The sequence below is a fragment of the Vespa crabro genome, chromosome 2, assembly GCF_910589235.1.
Source record: "Vespa crabro chromosome 2, iyVesCrab1.2, whole genome shotgun sequence".
Classification (NCBI taxonomy): Eukaryota; Metazoa; Arthropoda; class Insecta; order Hymenoptera; family Vespidae; genus Vespa; species Vespa crabro.
The window spans coordinates 10715292-10742300 of NC_060956.1; the positions used below are offsets into that span (position 1 = coordinate 10715292).

Sequence of the window (27009 nt, forward strand, 5' to 3'; positions counted from 1 at the left end):
ATATGATGCGTGGATATATAAAAATTGAATTATTCTCATAAAAAGATCGTGTGATTTTTATTTTTATTTTAGCTATATATTATATGTTAACACAATAAGATTAATTAAAGAATGAACAATGTAATTATATAGGGGTATAAATGTATGAAGCAAAGACGACCAAAAAATTTACATTCCTCTACAATCGATAAATGGTTCCAATCTACATTTCTTCTAATTGGTATTAATAATACTTCACTTCAAATTGTTGATGAAATATCAACAATGAATAACTTATGTATATATATACATATATATATATATATATATATATATATATATATATATATATATATGAGCCGTTTTTTTTAAACGGTACATATACGATCTTTATGCCGAAATATTTAATGTTTTGTATGTTAAAATATTTAAAATATTGTTAAATGTGCTAATAAGCTAGTTTTATGCTTTTAATATTCCAAATATGCTTTATTTTATTATGTGTGACCGTTTTTATAAATATTCTCAAAATACAACTGTTTTTGTTAATTGCTAATGAAGACACACTATTCTCAAAAAAAGGGAAAATCGTGCATATCAAATTTAAATTTATATTATAATTAAGAAATACTTTTTTGAAACTTTATTCTAAAATAAATAATGACAATTATAGAATAAAGATGTAATGAATATAAAAATTTATTCATTTGATAAATATTTTTGAGAATACTATTATAATAAGTTTAATGAAAAAACAACTTTGAAGAAATGAGAAGGATAATATTAATGACTTTTATTCATCAAAAAGATTTATTCATCTTTTAGTCTTCATTTGGATTCGTATAAAGTGTCCTAAAATTTTCATGGTGAATAGAAAGTATATAAGGTAACAAACTCAACATATCATTATATCTACTGCTATGAATTGGTATATAACAGCAATAATGTTATTTTGCTGAAATTTTTAGATATTCCACATGTCATTATAATATGTTCTTGAGCTGTAACATTCTAAATGTTTTTATAAAATACATCGTATTTTTCAATTAGGCCTGAATCGAAGTCACAAGCTCTTGTATGTTCCGCAAACATAATGAATGCATTTACAATGGTATAGATTTATATCAGATTCAAAAAGAAATTCATGCAATTCCATTTTTGAATTTATGAAAATATTGTACTATATTGACTTTGTTATAAATATAAAAAAAAAATTTATCTCGCCATCTGTTACTAAAATTAACTTCAACTCATTTTTTCAGTTGGACTTACACGATTTAAAGAAAAACGGCTCATACATATATATTTTAATTGTATTGTACATAAATTAATATGTAAATTTTTTTCTTACTGTTTTATAAGCCTTTTTTAATATATATAAAATGTTAATTTGCTTATATCCTTATAATAAATATTTAGTTTATACAGATTACTAAATAACATACAACATGATCTATCACTACAACTTAATCTTTTTCGAAATTTTCTTATGTTATTTAATTATTTTTGTAATAATAAATTCATAGTATTCATTTCTACTTAATATTTTAATATCCTAAAGCTACATTTACAAATAAAAACACTTTGTAGCGAATCAAATTCGCCATAGTTATAACCTTAATTGAAAATCGATCATGTAAAAATTATTTAATGAAAAACAGCCAACAAATCATAATTCTGTACAAATGAAGACGTTTTATAATATGCTTCATTTTATTGTTCTCTTCGTATATGCAAAATCCTGCTGAACAAACGTATCTCGTATGTATAGATTTTTACATATATGTATATGTATATATGAACAAGTAATCCCCATGTAAAACTAAGTTCCTATAAAATATATTATGCAAATTCATGTTGTTATGAAAAAATAATGAATTAGAACAGAATATAGACTTAGATTTCAAAAATTAAGAAAATTATACTACTTTCCTTTTATAATTATCATACTTTGTATTGTTCCACTGTGCAATATTTAGTCAAATAAAATAACTCTTAAATTTCGGTTTTATTGATTTAATGAACAAAAACTAGCTATAACACGCCTATTAGCAGAATATTCGTACATAAAAAAAATACTTTACAAAGGTAAAACGAAATCATATAGGAATACCATATTATAAAGGGGTTACTTGTATAGTCATACTCTCCATAGACATAATAATTTCATTCTTTATACGATGCATGTTTTAGGGTTATTTTATCAAAAGATTATTTTATCTTATTGAGATATTAATTTTTAAAAATGGAAGGAAATACATTCTATATAGAGACTACATTTATAAAATATGAAAATCCACAATTTTTGTGGCCTATTCAACAATTCCATTCTAACACAATTTTAATGTCACCCGTGTTTCTATTACCGTCTTGTACATATACAGTTACGGTGGAGCATACTAGTCGTAGTCTAACTCTAGAATTTGATTTCGACGAGAAACAATATGGTGGATATTTAAGTGTTGTATATTCTATGTTAGATTGTTGTCAAAAGACACAAATTATTAATGGGACCAATAAATCAATCATATATCAAAACGTGTCTTCATTTTACAGCAAATTTGATCTGTCACTTAAAGTCACTCATATACTTCCTGTAACTAAACAATTGCCCAATTTCAAGATAAAACATATACGAGAAATAATGAAACATATAAGTTCATTACATTTTAATTCAGAATTAAGCGATTTAACAATTTGTGTTGAAGATTCAGTATATCCAGTGCACAAATGTATACTTGGAGCACATAGTCCTGTATTTGAAAATATATTCACATCTGGAATGAAGGAACAAAAAGAAGGCAGAGTTTATATAACAGATTTAACAAAAGGAACGTGTACCTCTATGATGTCTTATATATATACTAATAGACTTGAAGATTTAGATAATATTGCAAGCGAACTTATTATTATAGCTGACATGTATAATATACTAGATTTAGTAAAGTTATGTAAAGATGCTTTGATCAAGCAAATGAATGAAGAGAATGTATTCGACACTCTTGTTATTGCAGATAAATTACATATGCATGATCTAGAATTACTTTGTCTTCAATATATATCACAATACAAGACCATTATTCATTCAAGTAAGGAATATGAAGATATAAAGAAATATCCAAATATAGTAGCAAAAATTTTAGATTACTTCATGGGCTAAAAATACTTTATTGTTTTACAAAAATCTTAGTGTATAAAATAGATATGAACAAAGTTAAATAAATTTTTTTTTATTATTTCATATTCTGGAATTTTAATTTTTCCATACAATCAATACGTAGTTCTTACTTAGATTTCTTCTAATTGGTATTAAAAATACTTTACTTCAAATTTAAAAAAAAATATAGATAATAACTTATATATACATAATGTAAAAAATTACACAGCAAAACTTCAGGAATTGATTCTTCATATATAGAGAAGAAAAATAGACTCTATCAATATGCTTAAATCCAAAAATGCTTAATTTCTGAGTTATACTAACAACTAACAATATATGTAATAGTTTAGTACGACTCGTGAACGTGATAATAAGAATTTGACTTGATTGACAATAACTAACGATAAGATTTGAAAGACTTCAAATCGCTTCGAATCTATATCGTAATCTTGAACCCTATCTCAAGAAAGTAAAACTCTTGAATATTTTGATCATCAATTCATACTTTCCGAAGTTTTGAAAGTTTCGATAAATTTTGTCCGAGCAATTGACAACAAATATTGAAAAAATTTCGAAAATTCAAATTAACAAAAATACATTTATTTATATTATTAGTTTTTATAGTTTGCAATATATATTACGAATGTTGATATGTAGAAAATAAGATAAAAAGAATATAATTATATTAAAATTAATATAGTATTATGTATAATATAATACATAAAGTATAAAGTATAGTAATTATATATTCAAAGATGAATAAGTACTAGAACCATTTTAGCAATATGCGGCTTTTTTATTTTTCACTTTAAGATTTGTTTCATTTTAAGAAAAAACCGCAAACTTTTCAAATAGTCCTTGTAGTAATAGTTTTATTAATTATATTCAAACTATAAAATTAGTGGATTAAAGAATTTTATATAAAACCTTGTTATTAAGGAATTAATAAAAATTAGTAATGGTGTAAGATTTGATATATTGTGCGCAGAAAGAGTCCATTATCGCTAGTGCAATATATTCGAGAAAATGACAAAATATTCGAGATTTATTAAGATCCTCATGAGTTGTAAGATTAGAATTATGTTCAAAGTTACTATACAAATCCAAAGTGGTTTAAAGTATTTCAAATATCATTAAATCCATTGTTGGTTAAACAATGAAACTGATAATAGATTCGTGACTTATCAAAACTTCAAAATCTATATTAACTAATTAAACTTCGAATCGATTCGAAGAATTTGAAATTCATTTGTTTAAATTTAATGCGATTCGATCATTAACTATAAGACTAAATGAACAAAGAAGATTTTCATAAACTTCTATTGGTTCGCGTATTGGAAATTCAAATTCCCAAGATGTAAATGAGTTTTCTCATTCGAAAACTGTAATAGTACCTACGCCATCTAGGCGTTGTTATAACCGCCCGTCCTTTAGAAGTTGCCACAGCTTACACCATCCAATCAATTAATTTTTCATTCTAATAAACATTACACGGCTTAATAATAAAAATTGATCTCATAAAATACTTCAAATTCCTTTGACTCGTTATGGATATTAAATTCAGAAGAAATATCAACTGAACTAAAGTTTATTTGTAATTGCTGTTTAACATATTTTGCATTGTGTCATTCATAAGTTAGGTGAACGTTGATAAAAGAATGTTGACTAGCATTAAACAAATTTTATATGTGTATAATGTAAATGCAATAAAAAGACTAAAGAACTATGGAAACATTTGAGGAATCACTTAAAAAAAGAAAAAAATAATTAAAAGATCTTCTAATTTTACGGTAAAAGAAGAAAACATTCTCTTAACCGTTTAAATGCCTGTGCCCAAAAGTGCCAGCGCTCTAAGCTGCGAAGCCGACAATCACAAGCCCGGTTTCTGTCGATGCGTGACTGCGGTTACCGTTCAGTCTTAGGTAAATTAAAATAAAATTGGAGTAGTATTACACTTTGTAGGTGTACACGTTTCTATCCTTATAAACAACTATTATTATAATAATATAATGAACTAAATAATATAGAATAAGCTATAAAAAAACAATAATGAAATATACGTTTATATTAATAAAACTTATAGCATATAAACAGAAAATAGCGCAATCATGTTCCTTGGCATTTTTGGATACAGGATCAAACAAACGCTATCGCGCCGTTTAACAATTTTCGATTGAGAAACAACAAAAACCTGTGAAACAGTTAAGGCTGTTGTGTTTGAAACAGTTTGGCCGGCTGCTACCTTTCGTTCAAAGCGTATGTGACTTCAACGATAGGTATGGACAAAATATGAACTACGAATACAAATAGGAAACACTGACTCCACTATGCGACTATCGTATCGTATCGTGTATAATCTTGTTTAGTTATTCCCTTTACGCGTACATAAAAATGGTTTCATTGGGTTAAAATAATTAGTGTTACTAGACGCATACTTTTCAATATCTCATATGTATATCTTACTTTGATAGAGCGTGCGTTTTGCAGTGATCTGTGTTAGATACGTCTATACGCATTTGTGTTACGATAAATGCATAGAAAATAATAAATATAATTTAGTAAGGTGTTACTATCCAATCTTTTATATGTATTTCCTATACTGATGACTAACGTGAATTTCGTGGTAATTTGAGATACATAGGACACAGCAGCAGTATAATTTTGTTCAATGACAAATGTATAAAATATATATATTTGTCGACTTCAAAATAATTAATGAACATATATATTATGGATTATTTTTAATAATATCAAAATACGAGTTCATTTCCACATTACCTACGAAATTTTTCCTCCAGCGCTATTTCATGATTTCCTCTGTAATTCACTTCATATTATTACTATTACTACTACTATTACTATAATAATAATAAGAAACAGAAGAATATATTTATATTGTATAAATCATGATACATATGATTTATATAATATATGATAATTTATAATAACAAAAGAAGGAAATGTATATCATTTTACGTGGTGGTATGATGGGCGACACTCAATAAACTGTCCTTGATAATTTCGCCATGTAACCGCTTATCGATAAATATGTTAATACAAACGCGACATATGAAAAAAGTAAGAAACGTTTCTTTTGTTTTCGTCCACTATCGTTTCTCTTTGTCTTACTAACTTATAATCATTATGCATTTGTTTCCACACTATTTCTTACTCATGATCAGTCGAAGTTAATTGTCTTTACTATTACAACATGAAATGTATTAAATAATATCTAGATGTATATAAATAATATTTAAATATATTATTATTATTATTATTATTATATTATATTATATTATATTATATTATATTATTATTATTATCAGTAGTGGTAGTAATAGTAATAGTGGTACAGAATGGACTAAGTCCTATAGGAGAAACCATGTAAAAAAAGCGCTGATCTACTTCATAGGTAGTGTGAAAATGAAGTCATGTTTTAATTTATATTAAAATAATATAATATATAAGTATTCACTAATTATTTTGAAGAAAATATTCAACAAATTCTTATTTTTGTTGCAGATTTATATACTTAATTTTGTATGTTCAATTATATTTATTATTTTCTATGCATTTATCGTAAAACAAATGCGTACAGACGTAGCTAGTACAGATCACTGCGAAACGCACGCTCTATCAAAGAAAGATATCCATATGAGAGATTGAAAAGTATGCGTCTAGTAACACTAATTATTTTAACCCAATGAAACCATTTTTATGTACGCCTAAAGGGAATAATTAAACAAGATTATACACGATACGATACGATAGTCGCATAGTGGAGTCAGCGTTTCCTATTTGTATTCGTAGTTCATATTTTGTCCATACCTATCGTTGAAGTTACATACGCTTTGAACAAAAGGTAGAGAACACCCTTAATATAGATTTCTTGATATTTTCTTCGAGCACATATATTGTTGAATTTTAGTTTTTAATTAGTTACTAAATGTTGCTGTTTATAAAAAAAATATAATTTATGTATATACGTATACAGAAATATACAGGAAAAATATTATTCATTTTAAACAAAAATAAAATTTTGTCTTTCAACCAGATTTTTTTATGTAAAATTTCTTTTTTATTTTTCCAGTTGCACCACGTATTGTATAGTGGTGCTTCCATTGATTACTTCATCGTCGTGTAATTCGTTAGTCTGTTCGGTGTACTTCTACTGATGTCATGTTCAGTGGTGTCCTCTTTGTTCGTGGCGTATCTTTTCATGGCGTTTTAATGCCCCAAACATAACTTTGATTGAAAATCGATCATGCCAAAAATTATTTGATGAAAAACGGCCAACAAATTATAATCATGAACGAATAAAGACACTGTATTATACTTCATTTTATTATTTTCTACATGTATGCATGCTGAATAAAAGAGTTATTCCGTACGTATAAATGTTACGATGTATATATATATATATACAAGTAAACCTCGTATAAGACGGTCGGTTAATTTTTTTAAAATATCGTATTATGTAAATTCGTGTCATACAAGAGAAAATTAGATTTAGAATAAAAAAGAGGTTTTAAAGATTAACAAAATTATACTATTTTCTTGTTATAACTATCAAGATTTGTATTATTCTATTGTGTGATACTTAGCCAAATAAACTAATTTTAAAATTTTGATTTTATTGATTTTACAAACAAGAAGTAGCTGTCACATGCATATTAGCAGAACAATCATACGTATAAAACACTTTACAAAGTTAAAGCAGGACCACGTAGAATATCATATTATAAAGGGGTTGCTTGTGTAGCCATACTATGTATAAATATACTGATTTTATTATTTTTTATACGATGCTTGTTTTAGGGCTATTTAATCAACAGATTATTTTATTTTATTGAGATATTATTTGAGAAAAAATGGAAAAAAATACTCATTATATAGAGACTACATTTATGAAATATGAACATCCAAAATATTTGTGGTCTGTCGAAGAATTCTTTGATGATACAGTAAAAATATCACCCATGTTTCTATTGCCATCTTGTTCATATGCAGTCACAATGATGTATCAAAATGATGATCTTATTCTGCAATTTGATTTTAAGAAGAACCATTATGGTGGATATTTATTTGTTATATGTAATATATTACATTTAGAACAAGCAAGACAGATTATAGATAAGACCCATAAAATAATTAAATATGAAGATCTGATGTTAGATGAAGAAGAATTTGATGTGTCACTTGAAGTCACTCATATATTTCCTGTGACTAAACAATTGCCCAATTTCAAGTTAAAACAATTACCAACAATAATGAGACATATAACTTCATTGCAAAGTAATTCAGAATTAAGTGATCTATCAATTTATGTTGAAGATTCAGTGTTTCCTGTGCATAAATGTATACTTGCAGCACATAGTCCTATATTTAGAAACATGTTCACAATTGGAATGAAAGAACAAAAAGATAAGAAAATTTATATAACTAATATAGCAAAAGAAACATGTAACTCTATGTTGTCTTATATTTATACTAACAAATTTAATGATTTAGATAATATTGCAAATAATCTTATTTTTATAGCTGACATGTATAACATACAAGATTTGGTAGAATTATGTAAAGAAACTTTGATCAAGAGCATGAATGTAGAAAATGTGTTTGACACTCTTATTATTGCAGATGACTTACATATAAGAGATCTAGAATTACACTGTCTTCAATATATATCAAAAAACAGGAAAAATATTAATTCAAAGAAGGAATATGAAGACATAAAGAAATATTCAAATATAGTAATCAAACTTGTGGATTTCATGATGAACTAAAAATACTTTATTATTTTATCAAAAACTTAGTGTATTAAATTAATAGAAATAACTAATAAATTCTTAATAAATTCTTTTTTACTGTTTCATATATATTGTCGAATATCAATTATTTTATGAATCTCTAATAAAGAAAATATCGACATTTTATAATTATACTTTTTTATACATTTTGTATTTCGTACATATTTCAGATGATATTTAATTAATGGCGTTTATAATTTTCGCTTATAATTTTTTAAATTTTAGTTTTATTAATATTAGTAATACTGTTTCTGCTTACACAGCTTACTTCGGACATTAATATTTTATTAATTATTAATTTGAGGCCTATACTTGCTTAATAGATTTTTAAAGGTAATTGAATTAAATATATAATTTAATAAGAAACTGCAATGTATCCTATAAGAAAGACTAATAATTATTCAATTTCCGGTTTAACCGGAAATTAAGTGTTTTATTTTATACACTTAAAATATTTTACATATGAAATTATTACATTTTTCTTAATATTTTTCTTTTCTATTCTAAAAGAGGAGGTGTTCAACTGGCCCTTAATTTATAATCAACAATTTTATATTTATATACGTGGATTCATTTTTGTGTCATTTGAGCTAACGGGAAGATATTTATGGTAATAAGAGAAATTATTTTTTCGTATTCTTTATTGTAAAACTTAGATATAAGTCGTATAGATCTCTAATTCAGAGTTCCAAGTAATACAAATTTATTCTCTTTAATGTATGTATGTGTGTATATATATTATTTTTTATATATCATTTAATATTTAAAATAATAAATAGTTTTATGTTTTCAATTAAACATAATAAATTATACTGACATTATCCCAAATGGATAATATAATTACTAACACTAATTTTAACTGACAGTCATTGTATTCTTTTACATTAAATAGTGAATAATAAAAATTTCTTTAAAAAGATAAAAATCCATTTTAGTTCCTATTTCCTGTAGATGGCACAATTGTCTGATTTTCTGTACTTAGAAATGCAACACAATTGGTATCTTACTTGAATCGAGTAGTCATTGGCATAAGAATATAGCCTAAAAGAGTTTTTTTCTAACGACTGGACTGTAAATTTATTTACTTGATGTATTAGCAGTTTTATATAGACATATTTCACACGGAATTTGATATAGGTATGCATTTGAATCGATATATATATATATATTTTGATATACACAATATATATATACAGACAACTATATACATGCATATATATATATATATATATATATATATATATATACATATATATATATTGTATATAAAATAAAATATTTCTACATTCTATGTAATTAACATATTCTTTTGCATAATATTTGTGTATTTATTATATCTTACATTTTACTTTGTAAAATATTATTAAAATAATGCAGATTAGTGAGAGATTCTTCTTTATAAAGTTATGTTTTCAGACTTTCCCCTTCAAAATATTCTAAAAACTGTAATTTATTTTGTATAATTGATATATAATTGATGTAATGTACACGAATTATTCTTGCAAATAATAGCTTATAATAATAATAAGAAAATTTTAATATGTTAAGAATGCAATGCTATATATGCTCATATATTATAACTGTGTTTACTACATTAAAATCCTGTATATGTAAATTACATTTATTATATTAAAAATAAATTGAAATTTATATTTTTATAATTTAAAGAACAATAATGCGATGAATTAATAATGTTTATTGCAGATAATGCACACCAAAATATTTCTGATGTATTAGTGGATAATAGATTATTTATTTTTAGGTTGTTATATGTTATTATATTTTATCTTATCTGTATATAATCTTTGTTATTTTGATATAAAAAAGAAATACATTTATTTGTAGCCATTTTCATCTGGTGTCATTACAATGGCCGATTCCAGTGATTTGGATCGGCAAATTGAACAACTTAAGAAATGTGAAATCATAAAGGAAGCTGAAGTAAAAGCTTTATGTGCAAAAGCTCGTGAAATTCTTATAGAAGAAAGTAATGTACAACGAGTTGATTCTCCAGTTACAGTAAGTTTTAATTGACTAGAAGTTAAAAATATCTAATAATTTGTCATAAATTATTATTTATAAGATACTTAAGTATATGTGTGATTAAAATTATTATTAATTGTAATTTATGTTTATAGGTATGTGGAGATATTCATGGTCAATTTTATGATTTAAAAGAACTATTTAAAGTAGGTGGTGATGTTCCAGAAACTAATTATCTTTTCATGGGAGATTTTGTTGATAGAGGATTCTATAGCGTCGAAACATTCCTTCTTCTCCTTGCATTAAAAGTAATATATTTATAAATTTAGGAGTACATATTATTTATCTTGACATTTCCAAAGTATTTTCCAAATACATTGGAAATGTCAAGAATAAAGGAATTATTTTTGGAAATTTTAATTGATTTTATAGGTACGTTATCCTGATAGGATTACATTAATAAGAGGGAATCACGAATCAAGGCAAATTACTCAAGTCTATGGATTTTATGATGAATGTTTACGTAAATATGGTAGTATTACGGTATGGCGGTACTGTACTGAAATTTTTGATTATTTATCGCTATCAGCAATTATAGATGGGAAAATATTTTGTGTTCATGGTGGTTTGTCTCCTAGTATTCAAACTCTTGATCAGATTCGTACTATAGATAGAAAACAAGAAGTGAGTAATAGTAATGAAATATTTAATTCTTTTCTTATTATAAGATTTATTTTTTTTTATATAATTTGGTTATATTAATATTTAATATTTATATACATATATATAAACTAATAAAAACTATATTTATTTAAAAAGTGAATCAAACTTGCTATATATATGTATGGAGAGAATAATATGAAATTTTTGTACAGGTTCCTCACGATGGTCCAATGTGCGATCTATTATGGTCTGACCCAGAAGATACTCAAGGTTGGGGAGTCTCACCCCGTGGAGCAGGATACTTATTTGGTAGTGATGTTGTAGCTCAGTTTAACTCTGCTAATGATATTGATATGATATGTAGAGCACATCAGTTGGTAATGGAAGGTTATAAATGGCATTTCAATGAAACTGTTCTCACAGTTTGGTCTGCTCCAAATTATTGTTATAGGTATAAATTTTGATCAATAACTTTTTAAATGTAAATTATATTATTATTAAAATGTATATGGTTTTGTTGTAATATACTTAGAAAATCGGATTATTTTTGTATATATTATATATTTTTTTATTTATTTTTAGGTGTGGTAATGTGGCGGCTATATTGGAATTAAATGAACATTTACAAAGGGATTTTACGATCTTTGAAGCAGCACCACAAGAAAGTCGAGGAATACCTAGCAAGAAACCACAAGCAGATTACTTTTTGTGAATTGAATATTATAAAATTTAAACCTGCATGTTATCATTCTGAAATCGCTGACATAGGATCTTTAAGTTTTTCATAGGTAATATGTGTGTGTTCATGTTATGGCACCACAGATATTTACAATTTATACGAAATCATCAAATTTATTTTTAGTATATTTTTATGGCTATATATAAAAAATCGACAATTATATTTATTATTGAACACTGGACAAAATTATTTGCCAAAAAAATTACATAGAAATGACAACATATATTTAATATGAAAGAATACTAATACTCACGATAAAATAATCGTGCTTTACTTCGTTATTTTGCATCTATAGAGTCTTCAATATCTTTTTTGTAAAATATTAGCACAAAAGTACATCAAAGTTCCCACTACATTTTTTCAAAAAAAAAAAAAAAAAAAATAAATAAAAAAATAAAAAAAAAATAAAAAAAAGAAGAGACATTAAAAAAGCCATACAAAACTTAATTCTATATCCATATAAAGATTATATTTCTTAATTAGTTTTTCTGTACCTTTCCAATCAATGCATTCTTTTCTGTATATCATCTGTTGATACGTAATTTTTTCTGGATGTACATGTTAAAGGAAGTAAAATACAAGTTAAACGCTTAAATTCATTAAATACTTTTATTGAAATAAAGCGTAATTTTTAGTCTTAATAGAACTGACCGTAAATCTAACGAAATAACAATTTATTGCATGAAGCAATTAAATGATTCATTTTATATTTACGTTATTTCTGTAAATTGTAAATCTTTCATCAGTCTTTTAATAACAGAAATCAAACGTTATTTGTCATACGTGTTTTTGTAATAAATATGCATAAATATCAAATTCCGTATAATCATGAGTTATATCGTTGACTAATTTTATTTTTTACCAAGACTGTTAATATAAACGGTACGATACGATAAAAAAAAAGAAAGAAATCGAAAAATGTTAAATGTATGAAATTTACGTATATCAGAATTAAATGTTTTATTTAATGAAACTGTTTATAGACGGATACATTAAACCCGTTTTATTTTATGCATGTAAAAATTAGAAATTCACCCACTTTGTCCCATATATAATTTTTTGTTTTAATTTACAAGTTTCATTTTCTACCTCCTTTTAATATTGGTACATTGTACGTTACTATATTAAATGTTTCTTTAGTTACTTTTGATTTAGTGAATTTAATAAAAGTCGATAATTGGATATTTATATTATTCGACGTGATTTGAGCGTAATAGTCATGTTACTTGAACATGCATATGAAAAAAAAAATTAAATTATATACATCTGTATACACTTGTTAAAGTACACATAAAGAATAATAATTGACTTGAATGTAATCATGTATCTTTATAATTACTTCCTTCGCCGATTTATTTCATCCAACAACTTACGACTATTTTTAATCTTCATTATTTTATTTAAGACGAATATATTAGATAAATATTACATGTAGGATATTTCACGCTATTATTTATTTATAAAAAAATTTATTGAAAAGATTTTAAAAACGATAGAAATAAATTCACTTACATTATTTTAATATGTAAGATTATATGATATCGTAAAATAATAAGAATATATATATTTTCTAATATACGGCTTATCTCAGTATATCAATTGTACGAATTTCATGTGATGCTTCTCGTAAGTCATGGTAAAATTGTATTTAAGAAATATTTGCAAAATAGGACTTATTTATATATATATTGTAATTTAATTATTTATTTGAATAGGTTGGACTAATAAACTTTTCATTTGGATGCTAATGTATATTGCATTTATAATATTTTTCGAATCTTATAGATTGAAATATAATTATTATTAAATTTTCATGATTGAGAAATCGTTCAATTACCTACCTATTTGCGGTAAGGAATCCATGTTGGATTTATATGAACATGTAAATTATTTGATATGGAATCAGTATAGTTTTCTTGATTACAATAAAATTACAATAAAAACATTTCTAATAATAATCAGCTCTATTAAAAATAACTATCGATTGCCAAAAGTGCAACTTTCATGGTGCAATATTTGCAAATTGGAGCATCACCACGTTTAAGAGATATTCATTAAATTAAAACCGAAGTCCTTGGTATCCTTCTAGGAGAAAAGAAGGGAATTACGTATATAATATCTTTTCTGGAATTTCCGGATCTTATGTTTGTGATATCAATATTATTTTCGTGAAATTTGTGAAAAAATTGTATGTTTTACACAGAGACGATGCTGTAAATGATTTAACATGTAGAAAATGATTCCTAATATTAATTTTTTGCGGTCTACTCTCATCCACTAAAACTTTCTTATCGTTCCAGTCGTATATCCACTCTCAGTCATCACAGCAAAGAACCATACTGATCTTATATTATACTAAATCAATAAGCTTCGGAGATACACAGTTTTAATCATCGCTGATTAACGATGCTCTGATAACACTAACTTTGATATAGAAAGTGATAACGGTTGTTTTGAAAATATTAATAGTAGTGATTTTGATAATGACGTAGATCGAGTGAAGCGATGAGTAATGTAATTAGAAATTTCCAGCGATAGTGAAGTAGAAGAAAATGATGAAAGCGAAAATAGTGATATAAATAAATTTATTGTTTGGAGAGATATTACGTACAGCTTCAATCAAAAACTAATTTTTCGACAAAATTTAAGATTGTTGGAATTAATGTACTTGTTCATTGTACGGAACCTATTGATTTTTTCAGACATTTTTTCACAGATATACTGTTTAAACAATTGTACTAGAAACAAATAAATATACCAAAAATAAAAAAGCAACAGAGTTTATTTGAACGATCAACTTGAAATAACTGGGTCGATGTGACGAAAGAAGAGATTATTGCTTTTTTAGGCGTAATTCCGAACATTGATACTATACCGGTTCCTAATATGAAAGATATCATACGATGAAAAACTATAAAATGTAATTTTTACATAAAATTAAAACATGTTATTATGTTACATTTATCTAAAGTTTAAAAAATTAATAAATTTTGTTTGTCCTTCGTAATCTTGCATATTATGTATTACTGTTCGTTCAATAAAAATTAACTCCGATCAGCATAACACCCAAGTATTATATAAACTAAATACGACTGCAAAGGGTTAAGAGAGGGAAAACTTGATATCAAAAATGCATTTTACAGAACACGCTAGGGTTAACTGATCCCAATAAAATTTTAATTAAAAAGACAGCTGGAATCATACTTTTAAACGAAAGATAATATAAAACTTGGAATGAGTGGAACAATAGGAAATCTCCTTTGTTCATAGGTAAAAGACATTATCAGAATTCTGAATATAGTGATTGAAATAAAACTGAATGAAAATGTGTAAACATGTACATTTAAATTACATACAATGAACTGCAATGTGTGAGGCATTTTAAGAAGCACTTTAGATAGTGTAAACCTAATCAAATGAAGATGAATTAATATATTCCTTCGTTAAGCATAACGGACGGTTAATGTTTGAAAATGGATTATTAATATTAGTTAAAAGATCACGAATTTTTGCAGAATATTCCAATATATTTCTGTATACATCTCTGTAGGTATCATTTAATAAATTTACTCGTTTAAATTTACTAAAGATTAAAGAGTTCTTCTAGCTAATAAAAAATAAGAAAAAGAAACACCGTATCTCCATTACTTTGTTTAAACTTTGTATATGTATTATGTAGGAAAATAATGTACGTGGAATAATCACACTTAATGCTTTTTTTCTGATATTAGATTTCAATATATGAAAAATGCTTGTGAATAATTGATTTTGTTTGCTTATGACACAGATATCTAATAATCGATTTTCTCTGAATAATATTTAAATAATACATAATGTATACGAAATACAATAAATAATTATTTAAATAATAATCTTTTTATTTAAACATTATATAGTTAGTAAAGCGCGTTAAATATAAAATAATTTTAATTTAATAAATCAAACAGTTATTTTGAACTCGGAGTTGATTATATATATTTAATATTAACAAAAATGGACGCTCAAATGAATATCAGTTATCAAGTTAGTTCTTTTTCGCATTCCAACGAGTAAATATCCAAATTCTCTCTTTCCACACGGATAATCTTAAATAATTTATAATTTCATTTATTTTACATTCATTTGAACAAGTGTAGTTTGTATCTAGAGTATAAGTAACTTATATTTAAAGAATAATGCACAGAATCGCTAAGTAGAGTCATTGTTGATCGCGACAAGAAACTCATCTTTAGCTTTTTATTTTCGTCAGCATTCTTCATCATTTTGGAACAGGATGCACATCGTTCAAGGATCAACAAAAACTTAAGCTAAGAAAATTTTTGTATTAAATGTTTTCTGAATAATTTCAACAATTTTATATATTAAAAATGATATTAATAATTTTTTTTCGTTTTTATTTTTTTGTTTTAAAATATGTCGTAATAGTGATCAAAACAATGAAGGAGCGAGTGTAGCATGGTAAAAATAAAAAGACTAGAAACTTAAAGAAAAACAGAGTTGTTCGTCAGAAATGTTGGCCGCAAAAAAAAAACTCATCATAAATTTTATTTTTTTGTCAAAATTCTTTATCTTCTTGATGCTCAACGTATAAGGATTAACAAATACTTAAAGTAAATATATTTTTATATCAAACGTTACTTAAAAATACTTTTATCAATTTCTTATATTAATGATACTAATAATTTTGTTTTTATTTTTCTGTTTCAGAATATTATTGTAATCGTGCGCGAAGCAATGATGAAATTGAGTATTTGTGAAAATAAAAATCAAAAAATCGCGATATAGAAGCAGTGTTTGCGTTTTCGATTTAAACAAGTGTATTTGCATTGACTGTATGCAATGCAATCGTTAGAATCAGTGGTTGTTCGCAAAATTTTTTTTTAACAGCTGCGTAGACTGTATTTATAATACAGGATAAGTAAAATTTCGCGAATTAAATTCAGTGACCATCCGTTAATAAACAACTACTGGATATTAGAATCAGTACATCACTGAAGAGGATTTCGACTAACTTCGATGTTGACCTATCTCGTGTTCACCTACGAATTGACCAATCTCAATTGCGACCTAAATCACAGACGAACATTTTGGAGCCATCACAGAATTTGTTAAGTAATAAGTGAATTTTTAAGTCACTCCGATCACTCAATCATATTGAAGACGAAAGATCCAAATCAGCACACGTGATTGGTTGTAATTAATTACTAGAAGAGTATTGAGTGATCACAAGTAATTTTTCTCTGGAGATTTACTTGTGAATGGTTCCTTCTTCTTTGATTTATTTATTAGAACAGGATATGATCTTGTTTTATACGCTTTTATAATTATTTGTATTCTGACATAAAATTACATCAATATTTGCCAGTTCTAATAAAGAATTAGCAAGAAGACATTCATGATTATCTTTTGATTATAAGCGAAATTGGATGATTTTCTTGTAATAATCAAAGTAATCGCTTATAAGGAAGAATGTCTAAGAGTTTTCCATTATATTTTTTAATAAAAATTAATTAAATATTTAATCAATTTTGTTAAAAAAAAAGAAAATTTGAATAGAATCATTTTGAAAGAAAAAGGCGAGTACAGTTATTGTTTTAGAAAAAAAAAAGTTGATTAGAGTCATTGCTTTTGAAAGCGAAAAGTCGAGTGGAGTCATTGCTAAAAAACAAAAAAACTTATAAAATCACAGCCCATATCTCATAAATATACAGAATATAATTAATTATAATATATATTAATAGGAAGGTTAAATAATTTTTAATTTTAAATAATTTACAAATTTTAGTAAATATTTACTTATGAACGTATTTTATTTAATTTGGATAGTAATTCGGATAATAGGGACAGTTCTCCGAACTTTTTGGAATGAGTAAACAAACACTTCTTTCTAGTTATTAAAACGGATAGCCACTTAATTCTACTAGTTGAAACGATTATTCTATTTTAATTATATTAGTTTCTCTCGGGTGAAATTCTTGAGCGTAGATTCTTGAGTAGGTTGTTTTTTTTCAATAGGGAAAAATATTTATTGTGTTGAACTCTCTGATGAGACCTTCGGGTATGAGCCTTTGGAAGGAGTTCTTTGGAAGAAGTCGAACAGAGAAGTTAGACAGTTCTCCGATGTATCATCGAGCAGCTCATTCCATCATCGAGGGATTAGGTTTGTCTGCATTATTCGCTAATGTAAATAAATACTATATAATATATTACAAATATTCACTAATTATTATTTTTAACAAAATCATCGAGCTAGTTACCGTAACTTCGTATAAAAATCGTGAAATGCGTTTCTTTGCGTTGGATTCCGTCTGTGTTGTGTCTCGTTCAATCAATTCTTCACAATAATTACGTGATTCTTTCTAAATAACAGTATGTAATTTAGAAAGAAGTGCATTGAATCACGAGAAAAAACAAATATATATGGACTAATAAATTACAAAACATGGAAAGAAAGTTATATCAGTTTGCATAAGCATGAAGATATCAACCATTTGTTTTTATCGGCGTATATAATTAATAATTTGTTTCATCAAAAGGATGTATGGTATTTCGAACATCAATGAAAAGTCATAAGCACACACAAATCTATAACGAGATGGTACTGTTAGTCCAATCTATAACATTATAAAATGTCTTGGTTGTTTTAGCTTTTATATATAACATTTACTATTTAATACTTACGTAGGAATATAATCGTAGATATAGGAGATATAACTCGTTATAATCGTCGATGAGAAATAGACTTAGCAAACAGACTGCCATATTGAAGTACCTGCAATTGAGTTTTGTCATTGAACTGTTTCATCTTAAAAAATTTATATAAAAATTAGAAAAACGAAGATAACGTATTTACGTCGAAAATACGAGAAAATAGCAGTAATGTGCCAATTGCAAAGAACTGCATATTGTTTACCATGTACCAGTTCCAAATCATACACCGTAAAAATAAATATTGATAAGTAATCGTTGTTACAATGAATATTGTGTGTCAATCAATTATTAATAAATAAATGTTCATAGCATGGTCTTCATACGAAAGAAATTTTGAATATAAAATATATTCCTCCACTAATACTTTGGACATATTTTATGTGATCGATATCTCATGTAAAATAACGAGTTGTTATTAAACCACATGGAATTATATAATAATAAGCCGATATTAAATTACATTAGAAGAATTAACAAATAAGTTTCTAAAAATAATTAAATTTTTTATTATACTTGAAAATTATCCTATCTGACAAAGTTTTTTAAAATACCCAGGAAGAAGATTTTAGTTTTAGCTATGTGATTGTACGAATTCATCCTTGCTTTTTTCATTCGTTAAATTCATTTAATCGACGAGGAAACCACTTAAGAAGAACAATGTGTCAACTACCAAATTCTCGTTGGTTAACATCTAGATAACAAAATCTTCCATTTTCCTCCAGGATAAAGATTTATTGTCTATAATCAAAGTATCCAAATTTTAATAAATTTATTATTATATTATGACATTTCATCATCGTCATTACATTACCAGTGTAATTGTACGTGAAGAACATCATGTGGAACATAATGATCCATAGCATTGATACAAATTTTATTCCTTGTATGACTAATACAGTATCTGCACTAATTTTCGTATTAAATATAAATTAAATATTTCACATTAAATATTACTTTCGTTTTTGAATAAACGGGAAAAGCTTGGAATAGTCGTTCAATAATTTTGAAGCAGATCTTCTGGATTCTGATGAGTTTGTTGATCATCTAAATAATATTTTAATATTGAATTCAATTATTCATTCATTAATGAATTACATTTCTAAATCATCTTACCGATGGTTACATTTACCTTCACAATTGCTAGGATCATTAGCCTGTTTTTTTTAATAGTTTTGATATATTAATAGTACCAATCGCATTGGTAACAGTACCAATCTAGGAGAGAGGAAGAAAAATCGAATTATTAAACGAGACTTAAGAGGTCTGACTACCCAAGAAGTTTGAAAAAATTGATTCCTTTTTTGCATTTTTATTAACTTCGAAGTTTTGTGAACAATTTAAGTCATATCCGATATTAAAATTCGAAAAATTGACAGAGTTATAGATGTTTCTAGATAGAACGGTCGGATAGCTGCGAGCAGTGAGTCGCACGGTTGGACCCGTACTCGGCACGCATATCTATTCTATTGTATCCTTTTGTATATGTACGGAATTCTAAACTTTATCATCGGTTTTTCTGTAATCAGTAATGTTGTAAAGTGTAAGGCATGCAACAGTGACGTTCATAGAATCGTGAGAATTTGTGGACTCGGTTTTACATTAATGCTTTCGTGTGACTCCTGCTAAGCAACCAATGTCAATTCTAGTCCTCTCATAAAAAATAAAGAGTATGATATAAACAGACGAATTATTTTAGCATTCCGATTGTTAGGAATTGGTTTATGAGGAATATAAAAATTTTATGGAATCATGGATTTACCGAGAGCAATGTACCAGTTGTTTTACGATACCGTTTTACGATCAATCGTTTTCTGAATAATCATACGGGATAATCCAAGGTCGATGAACGTTTCTTCCCATTTGTATTGATATTTATTTTTTTCTTTCATATTAATAGCAGATTCAAAGAGGTCCAAAAAACAATAAAAACTTCGAATCACGAATTTTGAAAGATATCTTTAGAAAATTCTTTACAAACGAGCAAAAGTGATTTTAGTACATTGTTATAATAAAAAATCTTTTAATTTATTGATGAAATGGATAAATAAAATTTATTTACTTAAAGACTTTTTTAATGTTTGCACAATAAGCAATTGATATATCAGAACGTCATAGACCGTTTCTATTAATATTAAAAAGTACGTCAGTACCAACAGCAGAAAAACAAAGAAATTGGATTGTTATAGTAAACTTATGAGATGATATTAAATCATACATTTGCTGATCTACATGATCGATATGAATGTTTCACTTAATATAAATTTTGAAACAATTTTTTAAAGTGATTCTAAAAGAATTTTGAGAAATGTATTCTAACGAAAAATCATCGAAAATATATCCATTAAAAAGGTGAACTAAAACAAAAAATAAATATAAGCGAGATTTTGCAACAAATCAATACGCAAACTCGTAGGTATTTTGCATAACTTTTACAAACCTTTTGAACTCCATAATAATCTTTGATCAACAATTTTACGAAAATTCATAAGTTTTTTTCCACATCTTGTTGAATTTAGAAAATTAGAAATTGGAAAGCACCGTGTACGTCAGTAATGTTCTATCAGTCAATTTATACACGCAGACTCCCTCCGCAGTCTGTCACTGCTTGATAGCGTGGAAGGAGCAGAACAGACGTTTCGTCAGGCAAGATCTAACAGAACCAAACGAAATATCTGGTAATTCTCTTCGTAAACAAGATGAAGCGTAATATTTTTTAATACAAAATTTTTTTCTTATATATTATCAAATCAAACATACATAAATTTTATCATATGCATAGCGTAGCAGATTCATAATCTTTACCAATTTATTTGATCGAACATTCTACAAATGACAATGTTATATTTTTGCAAAATATAGGGATGATAAAATACAGGATACTTTAAGATTTAAATAATAACAATTTCTTAATTGATTTATATCATTTTATTTTGATCACAATGAATAACCCAAATAATTTTATTGCGCACTTGCAGTTGTAGGTGCTGTAGCAGTAGTTTGAGCTTGCTCCTCTCGAAGGCGATCTTTCTTGAGTTGACCCATAAAGGATATTTTGTCCGCAGCTGTCTGGAAACGACCGTGTCCGAACTTCGAACTTGTATCGATGAATTTCAGATTGATCTTTTCCAAAGCAGACCGTTTCGTGTGTATCAATAAAGACTGGAAAAGTAATAAGTTATTTTACTTATGATATGATAAAAAATAAAACTTTCTTATCATTAATATATTAATCATCAGTCCTATCATTATATATCATGTTTGTCAATAATTATTTGGCTCAAAGTATCTCATCATATTAAACTACATTTAGTTTTACATAAGCAATATCGTGCTATTTACCTTACGAAGCGTAATTACACGTTTCTTTGGTCCCATACAACAACCTTTTATCATAATGAAGTCATTATTGACTTCACCATAGTGTGGAAAACCACCCATAGGAGTAATGGTTTTTTCAGTAAGATCATACTCCGTTGAAGCATTGTTTTTAATGATCTGTAAGAAAATACTTCATTAAGTAATCACATAATCAACAATTATTCATACATTTTGAAATGAAGATTCCTATTTTTATATAAAATTGTTGTTTTCATTGGAGACCTAAAATATAATAATACTCTAGGTACTATGACGAGAAATCATTATTATCGCCCATTTTTTAATAATACGCAACGACACTTCCATTAAAAAGAAAGGCTATTACGAAGAAATGGGCAATATCAGATTAAAATTTGGCTTCCTTGATAAAAATGAAAAAAATTACCTTGCCATCCTTTGTGTGTATGCCTTGACCAATGCGATATATTTTTTTATTCATTTCGGTGCGATGATGGTATCCCTTTTGTCCAGCTCGTGCAACAGTAAATGAAACGCGGCTTGGATGCCATGCACCAATACAAGCCACTTTCCTTAAACCTTTGTGAGTTTTGCGTGGCAACTTCTTGGTATGCCAACGAGATGTAACACCTGTTAATAGAAAATATACTATCTTTAGAAAAATAAATATATATGAAAATATAGATACCATAAGCATATTTGAAATTAAATCGCGATTAAAATAAAGGACGTCAGAAGGAAGGCAGCAACATGATGGTATCTTCAGATTATCAGATAACGACACATCATGCTTTGTCATCACAGTCCAAAGTGTAATTAGTTATAAATTAATTTGATGATATAATTTATTAATGTGATCATGAAAGAATGTAAGCATATTCAGATAACATACCTTTATATCCCTTTCCTTTAGTAACTCCAATTACATCTATCATCTCATCTGGTGCAAATACATTACTAACAGGTACAGGTTTTTCCAAATGTTCACGAGCCCATTGAACCTTTTGCTCAATAGTTCCTCCATTTAATTGAATCTCCATAATATGAGCTTTCTTCTGGCGTTGTCTCAATAATTTCATCTATTTAAATAGTATATTTTGTTAAAGATTGGCTATTTCTACATAATTCTAAAAATATTTTAAATATTTATAAACATTACCTGTGTATGAGCAATGATGCGAACGACTTTACAGTATTTCATAATTTTCTTAAAATCTTTCTCTATTGATTTACGACCAAGATCATCTTGCCATTTTTTAGAAGCTTTAGTGAAAGCCTTCTTCTTACTCTTGTACCTGCACAGAAGTAATAAAAATTCCTTTCTATGTTTCTATGTGCGCATCCACTATCCATCTGTAACGTGTCGATCTCTTCAAAATGAGCGGAGATTGAACACATTTGTCAGATAAGCCGAAAAATAAGCCATTATACAGGTCAGTGGCTATATCCGAAATATTGCTCTCATCTAATGAGCGGAGAGCTGATTTGAAGATAACTTTAGTTCAAATTTGATAAAATATATATATTAATAAAATTACATGTCTTATAATCATACCAGTTTTTGTAGAAACGTCTACGACAATCTTCGGAAAGATGTTCTGCCCATACTGTTGTGAGTGCACGAAGACCATGTGGGGTTTCAATATACCCAACAACACCAACAACAATCATTGGTGGTGTTTCTAGAATTGTAACTGCTTCTACAATTTCTTTCTTATTTACCTCTATAAGAAAAAGTATAAATATTAAAATTTATACAAAAGTACTTTATATTTAATAACAATATTTCTCTTGCAGTTTAAAAAAAATTTGTGCCAGACATGGTTTGTCTCAATTGTCATTGCCCAATGGGCTACAAAGAGCTTATGGAATATGCCGTGCTTCCATACATTTCTACAAATGTAGAGAATAGAGTTGATTTACGACATTGCGGATAAGAATATACTGCACAAGATCAAGCAGCTCTCGAATCGCTACCAAAACTGACTGATACATCTCTGTATCTATCAGATAATGGAAAATGTCGATAAAAAAAAAATATAAACAAAAGAATACTAATTACAAAGACTATTATTAATACACTCCATGACAAAAAGATAGCACACTGTGCAATTTTGTTGATTTACACAAATATAGTTGAATAACAATTCCAATATTATATATCAGTTTTCAATCAATAATAGATTGCACGTGTTCAGGGTAAGCACTTCGCTTTTGTATACTGGCTTAAAGTAAAGTTGAAAACATGAACATTATTGCTGACCGTTGCGTCAAAATAATAACACACCTGAAAAATTTTTCCTTCTCCAGTTACTAGTCTTCATACTGTATGCATAAGCTATATTATATTTAATATGCTAAGTATATTTAATACTATGCGCGTTCTACTATTGAAATATTTCGAAATTTCCGAAAATGGATCGTGATAAGAGATTAAATATTAGTGAAATAACAATTCAAAATTTACATAAAGAAAATTGTTCTATTGGAAAAATTGCAAAACTATTGAATCATAATTGCAGTTGTTTATAATTTCTTAAGAAATTTAGACAAATATGGAAAAAAAAGTACAGGTCGCTAAAAACCGACAACCGATCGTCAGCGACGTGCAATTTTAAGAAATGCATTAAATTTTGCTGGTATCGCAAAAGAAATCGCAGCAACAGTTGGAGTAAATACCAAACTACAATGTAATGTACAACGTATTATAAAAGAATGTAAATACATAAAACGCCAAAAATTAATGCATACTAACGACGCAACATAAAGAAGCTCGATTACATTTTGCTGAGAAATATATTCATTGGAAGAAGAAATAGCGAGAAGTTACTTTTAGCGATGAAAAGAGATTTACATTGGATGGACCTTATGGTTATTGTTATTATTTCCATGATATGCGTAAGGAACAATAGATTTTAAATTGTTGGCAATTAGGTGGTAGAGGAGTAATGATGTGAGCTAGAATTGGGTACCATGGAAACACTGAAATTAAGTTTATAAGTGGAAAAATGAATAATTCAAATTACATTACTTTAATAACAGTTGAAAAGACATGCTATAGAAATTGCGGATATAAATTTTGTTTTTCAACAAGATAATGCAAGTGTCCACACTGCAAAGACGATAAAAACAATTTTAGAATGGCCAGCCAGATCACCAGACTCAAATATTATTGAAAAATGCTGAGCACATTTAGCCAAATCAATATATACTGGGGAAGACAATTTCGTACTTCTTAAGAATTATAAGATTGCATCGAACGAAACTGGACATCATTAATCAAAAAGTTTGTTAACAAATTATTTAAATCTATATCTAAACTTTTATTAGTTATTATATCAGTAAAAGGTGGAGCTACAAAATATTGAAATAATATTACTTTATATAAATGTTTACTTTTAAGGTATTTTAAGGAATTTGTGCTATCTTTTTGACGCACCGATATTTCGTTTTTGGATACATATTGTATAATAAAATGATTTCCTCTTGTAATAGATATGTTTAAATGTATTGAAATAATTTATTATTATTATTGATCACTATAAATGCTAAAACTAGCATATTACTTCAAAGATTAAAAAATATAATATTCATATAGTGTCCTAATTTTTTGTCGCGGAGTGTAGCAGAATAAAAATATATATTTTTTATATATCTTATATATATATATATCATTCTTACAACAACTTACTTGATCCGGGTCTATCAGCTTCGCGAACAACATGCGTCATACCAGCTTTATATCCAACAAAAGCCGTTAAGTGAACAGGTTTGTTTGGATCATCTTTAGGAAAAGCCTTAACCTTCCCTCGATGCCGTTGGGATCTCTTTTTTGGGTAAAATCCCATAGATCCATGGCGAGGAGCACTGAATTTCCTGTGCGACTTAAAAAATAAAACAATCAGATATTAGATACATAATACATTGAAATTCTTCATTTTATTTTCTAACATAAATTCAGACCGCCCTAGAATAATATCTTCATGATTTTTCAGACATAAACCATAAACATTAATTTCTAAATCATCATATGAAATTATACAATTTTTGTAACATGTGCTGATGGCGTAAATTACATATGATACGAAATGTGGTCTATACGATATTTAATCTAACTATAAATTAGTTAATAGTATACACAGAATATAAATAATGCATTTGTAAATATTATATTAAGACAAATTATTTAGTATTTATTGAGATGCAATAAATATAAATTGATTCAAATTTTGATCAACTGCCTTAAAACTTACCATGACGGAACGAACGAAGTAAATGGAGGAAACGTTATAGTAACCTTCCTTATATACTTATGGTAATAAGAAAATGTCTCTAGGAAGAATTTGAAAATTTATCGGATAACACTGATTCAGTACAATTTCATTCGATGAATACTGACCAATCAGGTATTCACTATATAACATCGTATTCGTAATTGTAAACTAAGCGGTTTTATATGTACATACCTATAATTACAAAATTTGGCGGGATTTATAATTGCTAAAAAATATAATATAAAAAATTTGTTAAAAATATTATCTTATCGTAATGAAAAAAAACGTTCGAACATTTTTAATGAATTAAAATTATAAAAAAATTTAATTATCATATTAACAAACTATTCATTC

At 26.7% G+C, this 27009-nt stretch overlaps 3 protein-coding genes, 1 long non-coding RNA gene and 1 other non-coding gene across 8 annotated transcripts; 2 read left to right on the forward strand and 3 right to left on the reverse strand.

The window, feature by feature from the left end:
• The first annotated feature begins 3 nt into the window (after positions 1–3).
• On the forward strand, positions 4–13307 carry LOC124433094 (serine/threonine-protein phosphatase 4 catalytic subunit). 4 transcript variants are annotated; one of them, XM_046982676.1, is made up of 7 exons: positions 9946–10086; positions 10654–10711; positions 10795–10968; positions 11088–11240; positions 11365–11616; positions 11808–12046; positions 12178–13307. In XM_046982676.1, the coding sequence occupies exons 3-7, from the start codon at positions 10819–10821 to the stop codon at positions 12305–12307; spliced, it is 924 nt and encodes a 307-aa protein (XP_046838632.1). In that variant the 5' UTR covers positions 9946–10086; positions 10654–10711; positions 10795–10818; the 3' UTR covers positions 12308–13307. The 4 variants fall into 4 exon arrangements, with proteins under 4 accessions (XP_046838634.1, XP_046838630.1, XP_046838631.1 ...); XM_046982674.1 differs by lacking the exons at positions 9946–10086; positions 10654–10711 and adding an exon at positions 1555–1740; XM_046982675.1 differs by lacking the exon at positions 10654–10711 and having other exon boundaries at positions 9930–10086.
• On the forward strand, positions 7238–8999 carry LOC124433095 (protein maternal effect lethal 26-like). The gene is made up of 2 exons (XM_046982679.1): positions 7238–7526; positions 7958–8999. The coding sequence occupies exon 2, from the start codon at positions 8011–8013 to the stop codon at positions 8923–8925; it is 915 nt and encodes a 304-aa protein (XP_046838635.1). The 5' UTR covers positions 7238–7526; positions 7958–8010; the 3' UTR covers positions 8926–8999.
• Positions 13308–18125: 4818 nt separating the features above from the next.
• On the reverse strand, positions 18126–20311 carry LOC124421618. Its single transcript, XR_006941707.1, has 6 exons — positions 20175–20311; positions 19857–20089; positions 19188–19783; positions 19016–19106; positions 18592–18919; positions 18126–18512 (listed from the first exon to the last, which is right to left on the reverse strand). It is a non-coding gene; the product is annotated as an uncharacterized LOC124421618 (long non-coding RNA).
• A 1640-nt stretch (positions 20312–21951) lies between these two features.
• Positions 21952–26754, reverse strand: LOC124421617 (60S ribosomal protein L3). The gene is made up of 8 exons (XM_046956997.1): positions 26635–26754; positions 26073–26265; positions 23937–24105; positions 23541–23676; positions 23274–23460; positions 22809–23011; positions 22385–22540; positions 21952–22204 (listed from the first exon to the last, which is right to left on the reverse strand). The coding sequence occupies exons 1-8, from the start codon at positions 26635–26637 to the stop codon at positions 22004–22006; spliced, it is 1248 nt and encodes a 415-aa protein (XP_046812953.1). The 5' UTR covers positions 26638–26754; the 3' UTR covers positions 21952–22003.
• Positions 26335–26411, reverse strand: LOC124422402. The gene has a single exon (XR_006941863.1). It is a non-coding gene; the product is annotated as a small nucleolar RNA U43 (small nucleolar RNA).
• Positions 26755–27009: the final 255 nt, after the last annotated feature.

What these genes read in the sequence shown, in the direction of transcription:
- LOC124433094 (XM_046982674.1), top strand. Translation starts at nt 1,711, where the DNA reads ATGCAAAATCCTGCTGAACAAACGTATCTC. An exon ending in GAGTTGATTCTCCAGTTACA is followed by an intron (nt 10,969 to 11,087) that starts GTAAGTTTTAAT and finishes TTATGTTTATAG; the next exon opens with GTATGTGGAGATATTCATGG. An exon ending in GCTCCAAATTATTGTTATAG is followed by an intron (nt 12,047 to 12,177) that starts GTATAAATTTTG and finishes ATTTATTTTTAG; the next exon opens with GTGTGGTAATGTGGCGGCTA.
- LOC124433095 (XM_046982679.1), top strand. Translation starts at nt 8,011, where the DNA reads ATGGAAAAAAATACTCATTATATAGAGACTACATTTATGAAATATGAA.
- LOC124421617 (XM_046956997.1), bottom strand. An exon ending in AGCTGATAGACCCGGATCAA is followed by an intron (nt 24,106 to 26,072) that starts GTAAGTTGTTGT and finishes TTTTTCTTATAG; the next exon opens with AGGTAAATAAGAAAGAAATT. An exon ending in GCATCATTGCTCATACACAG is followed by an intron (nt 23,461 to 23,540) that starts GTAATGTTTATA and finishes CTATTTAAATAG; the next exon opens with ATGAAATTATTGAGACAACG.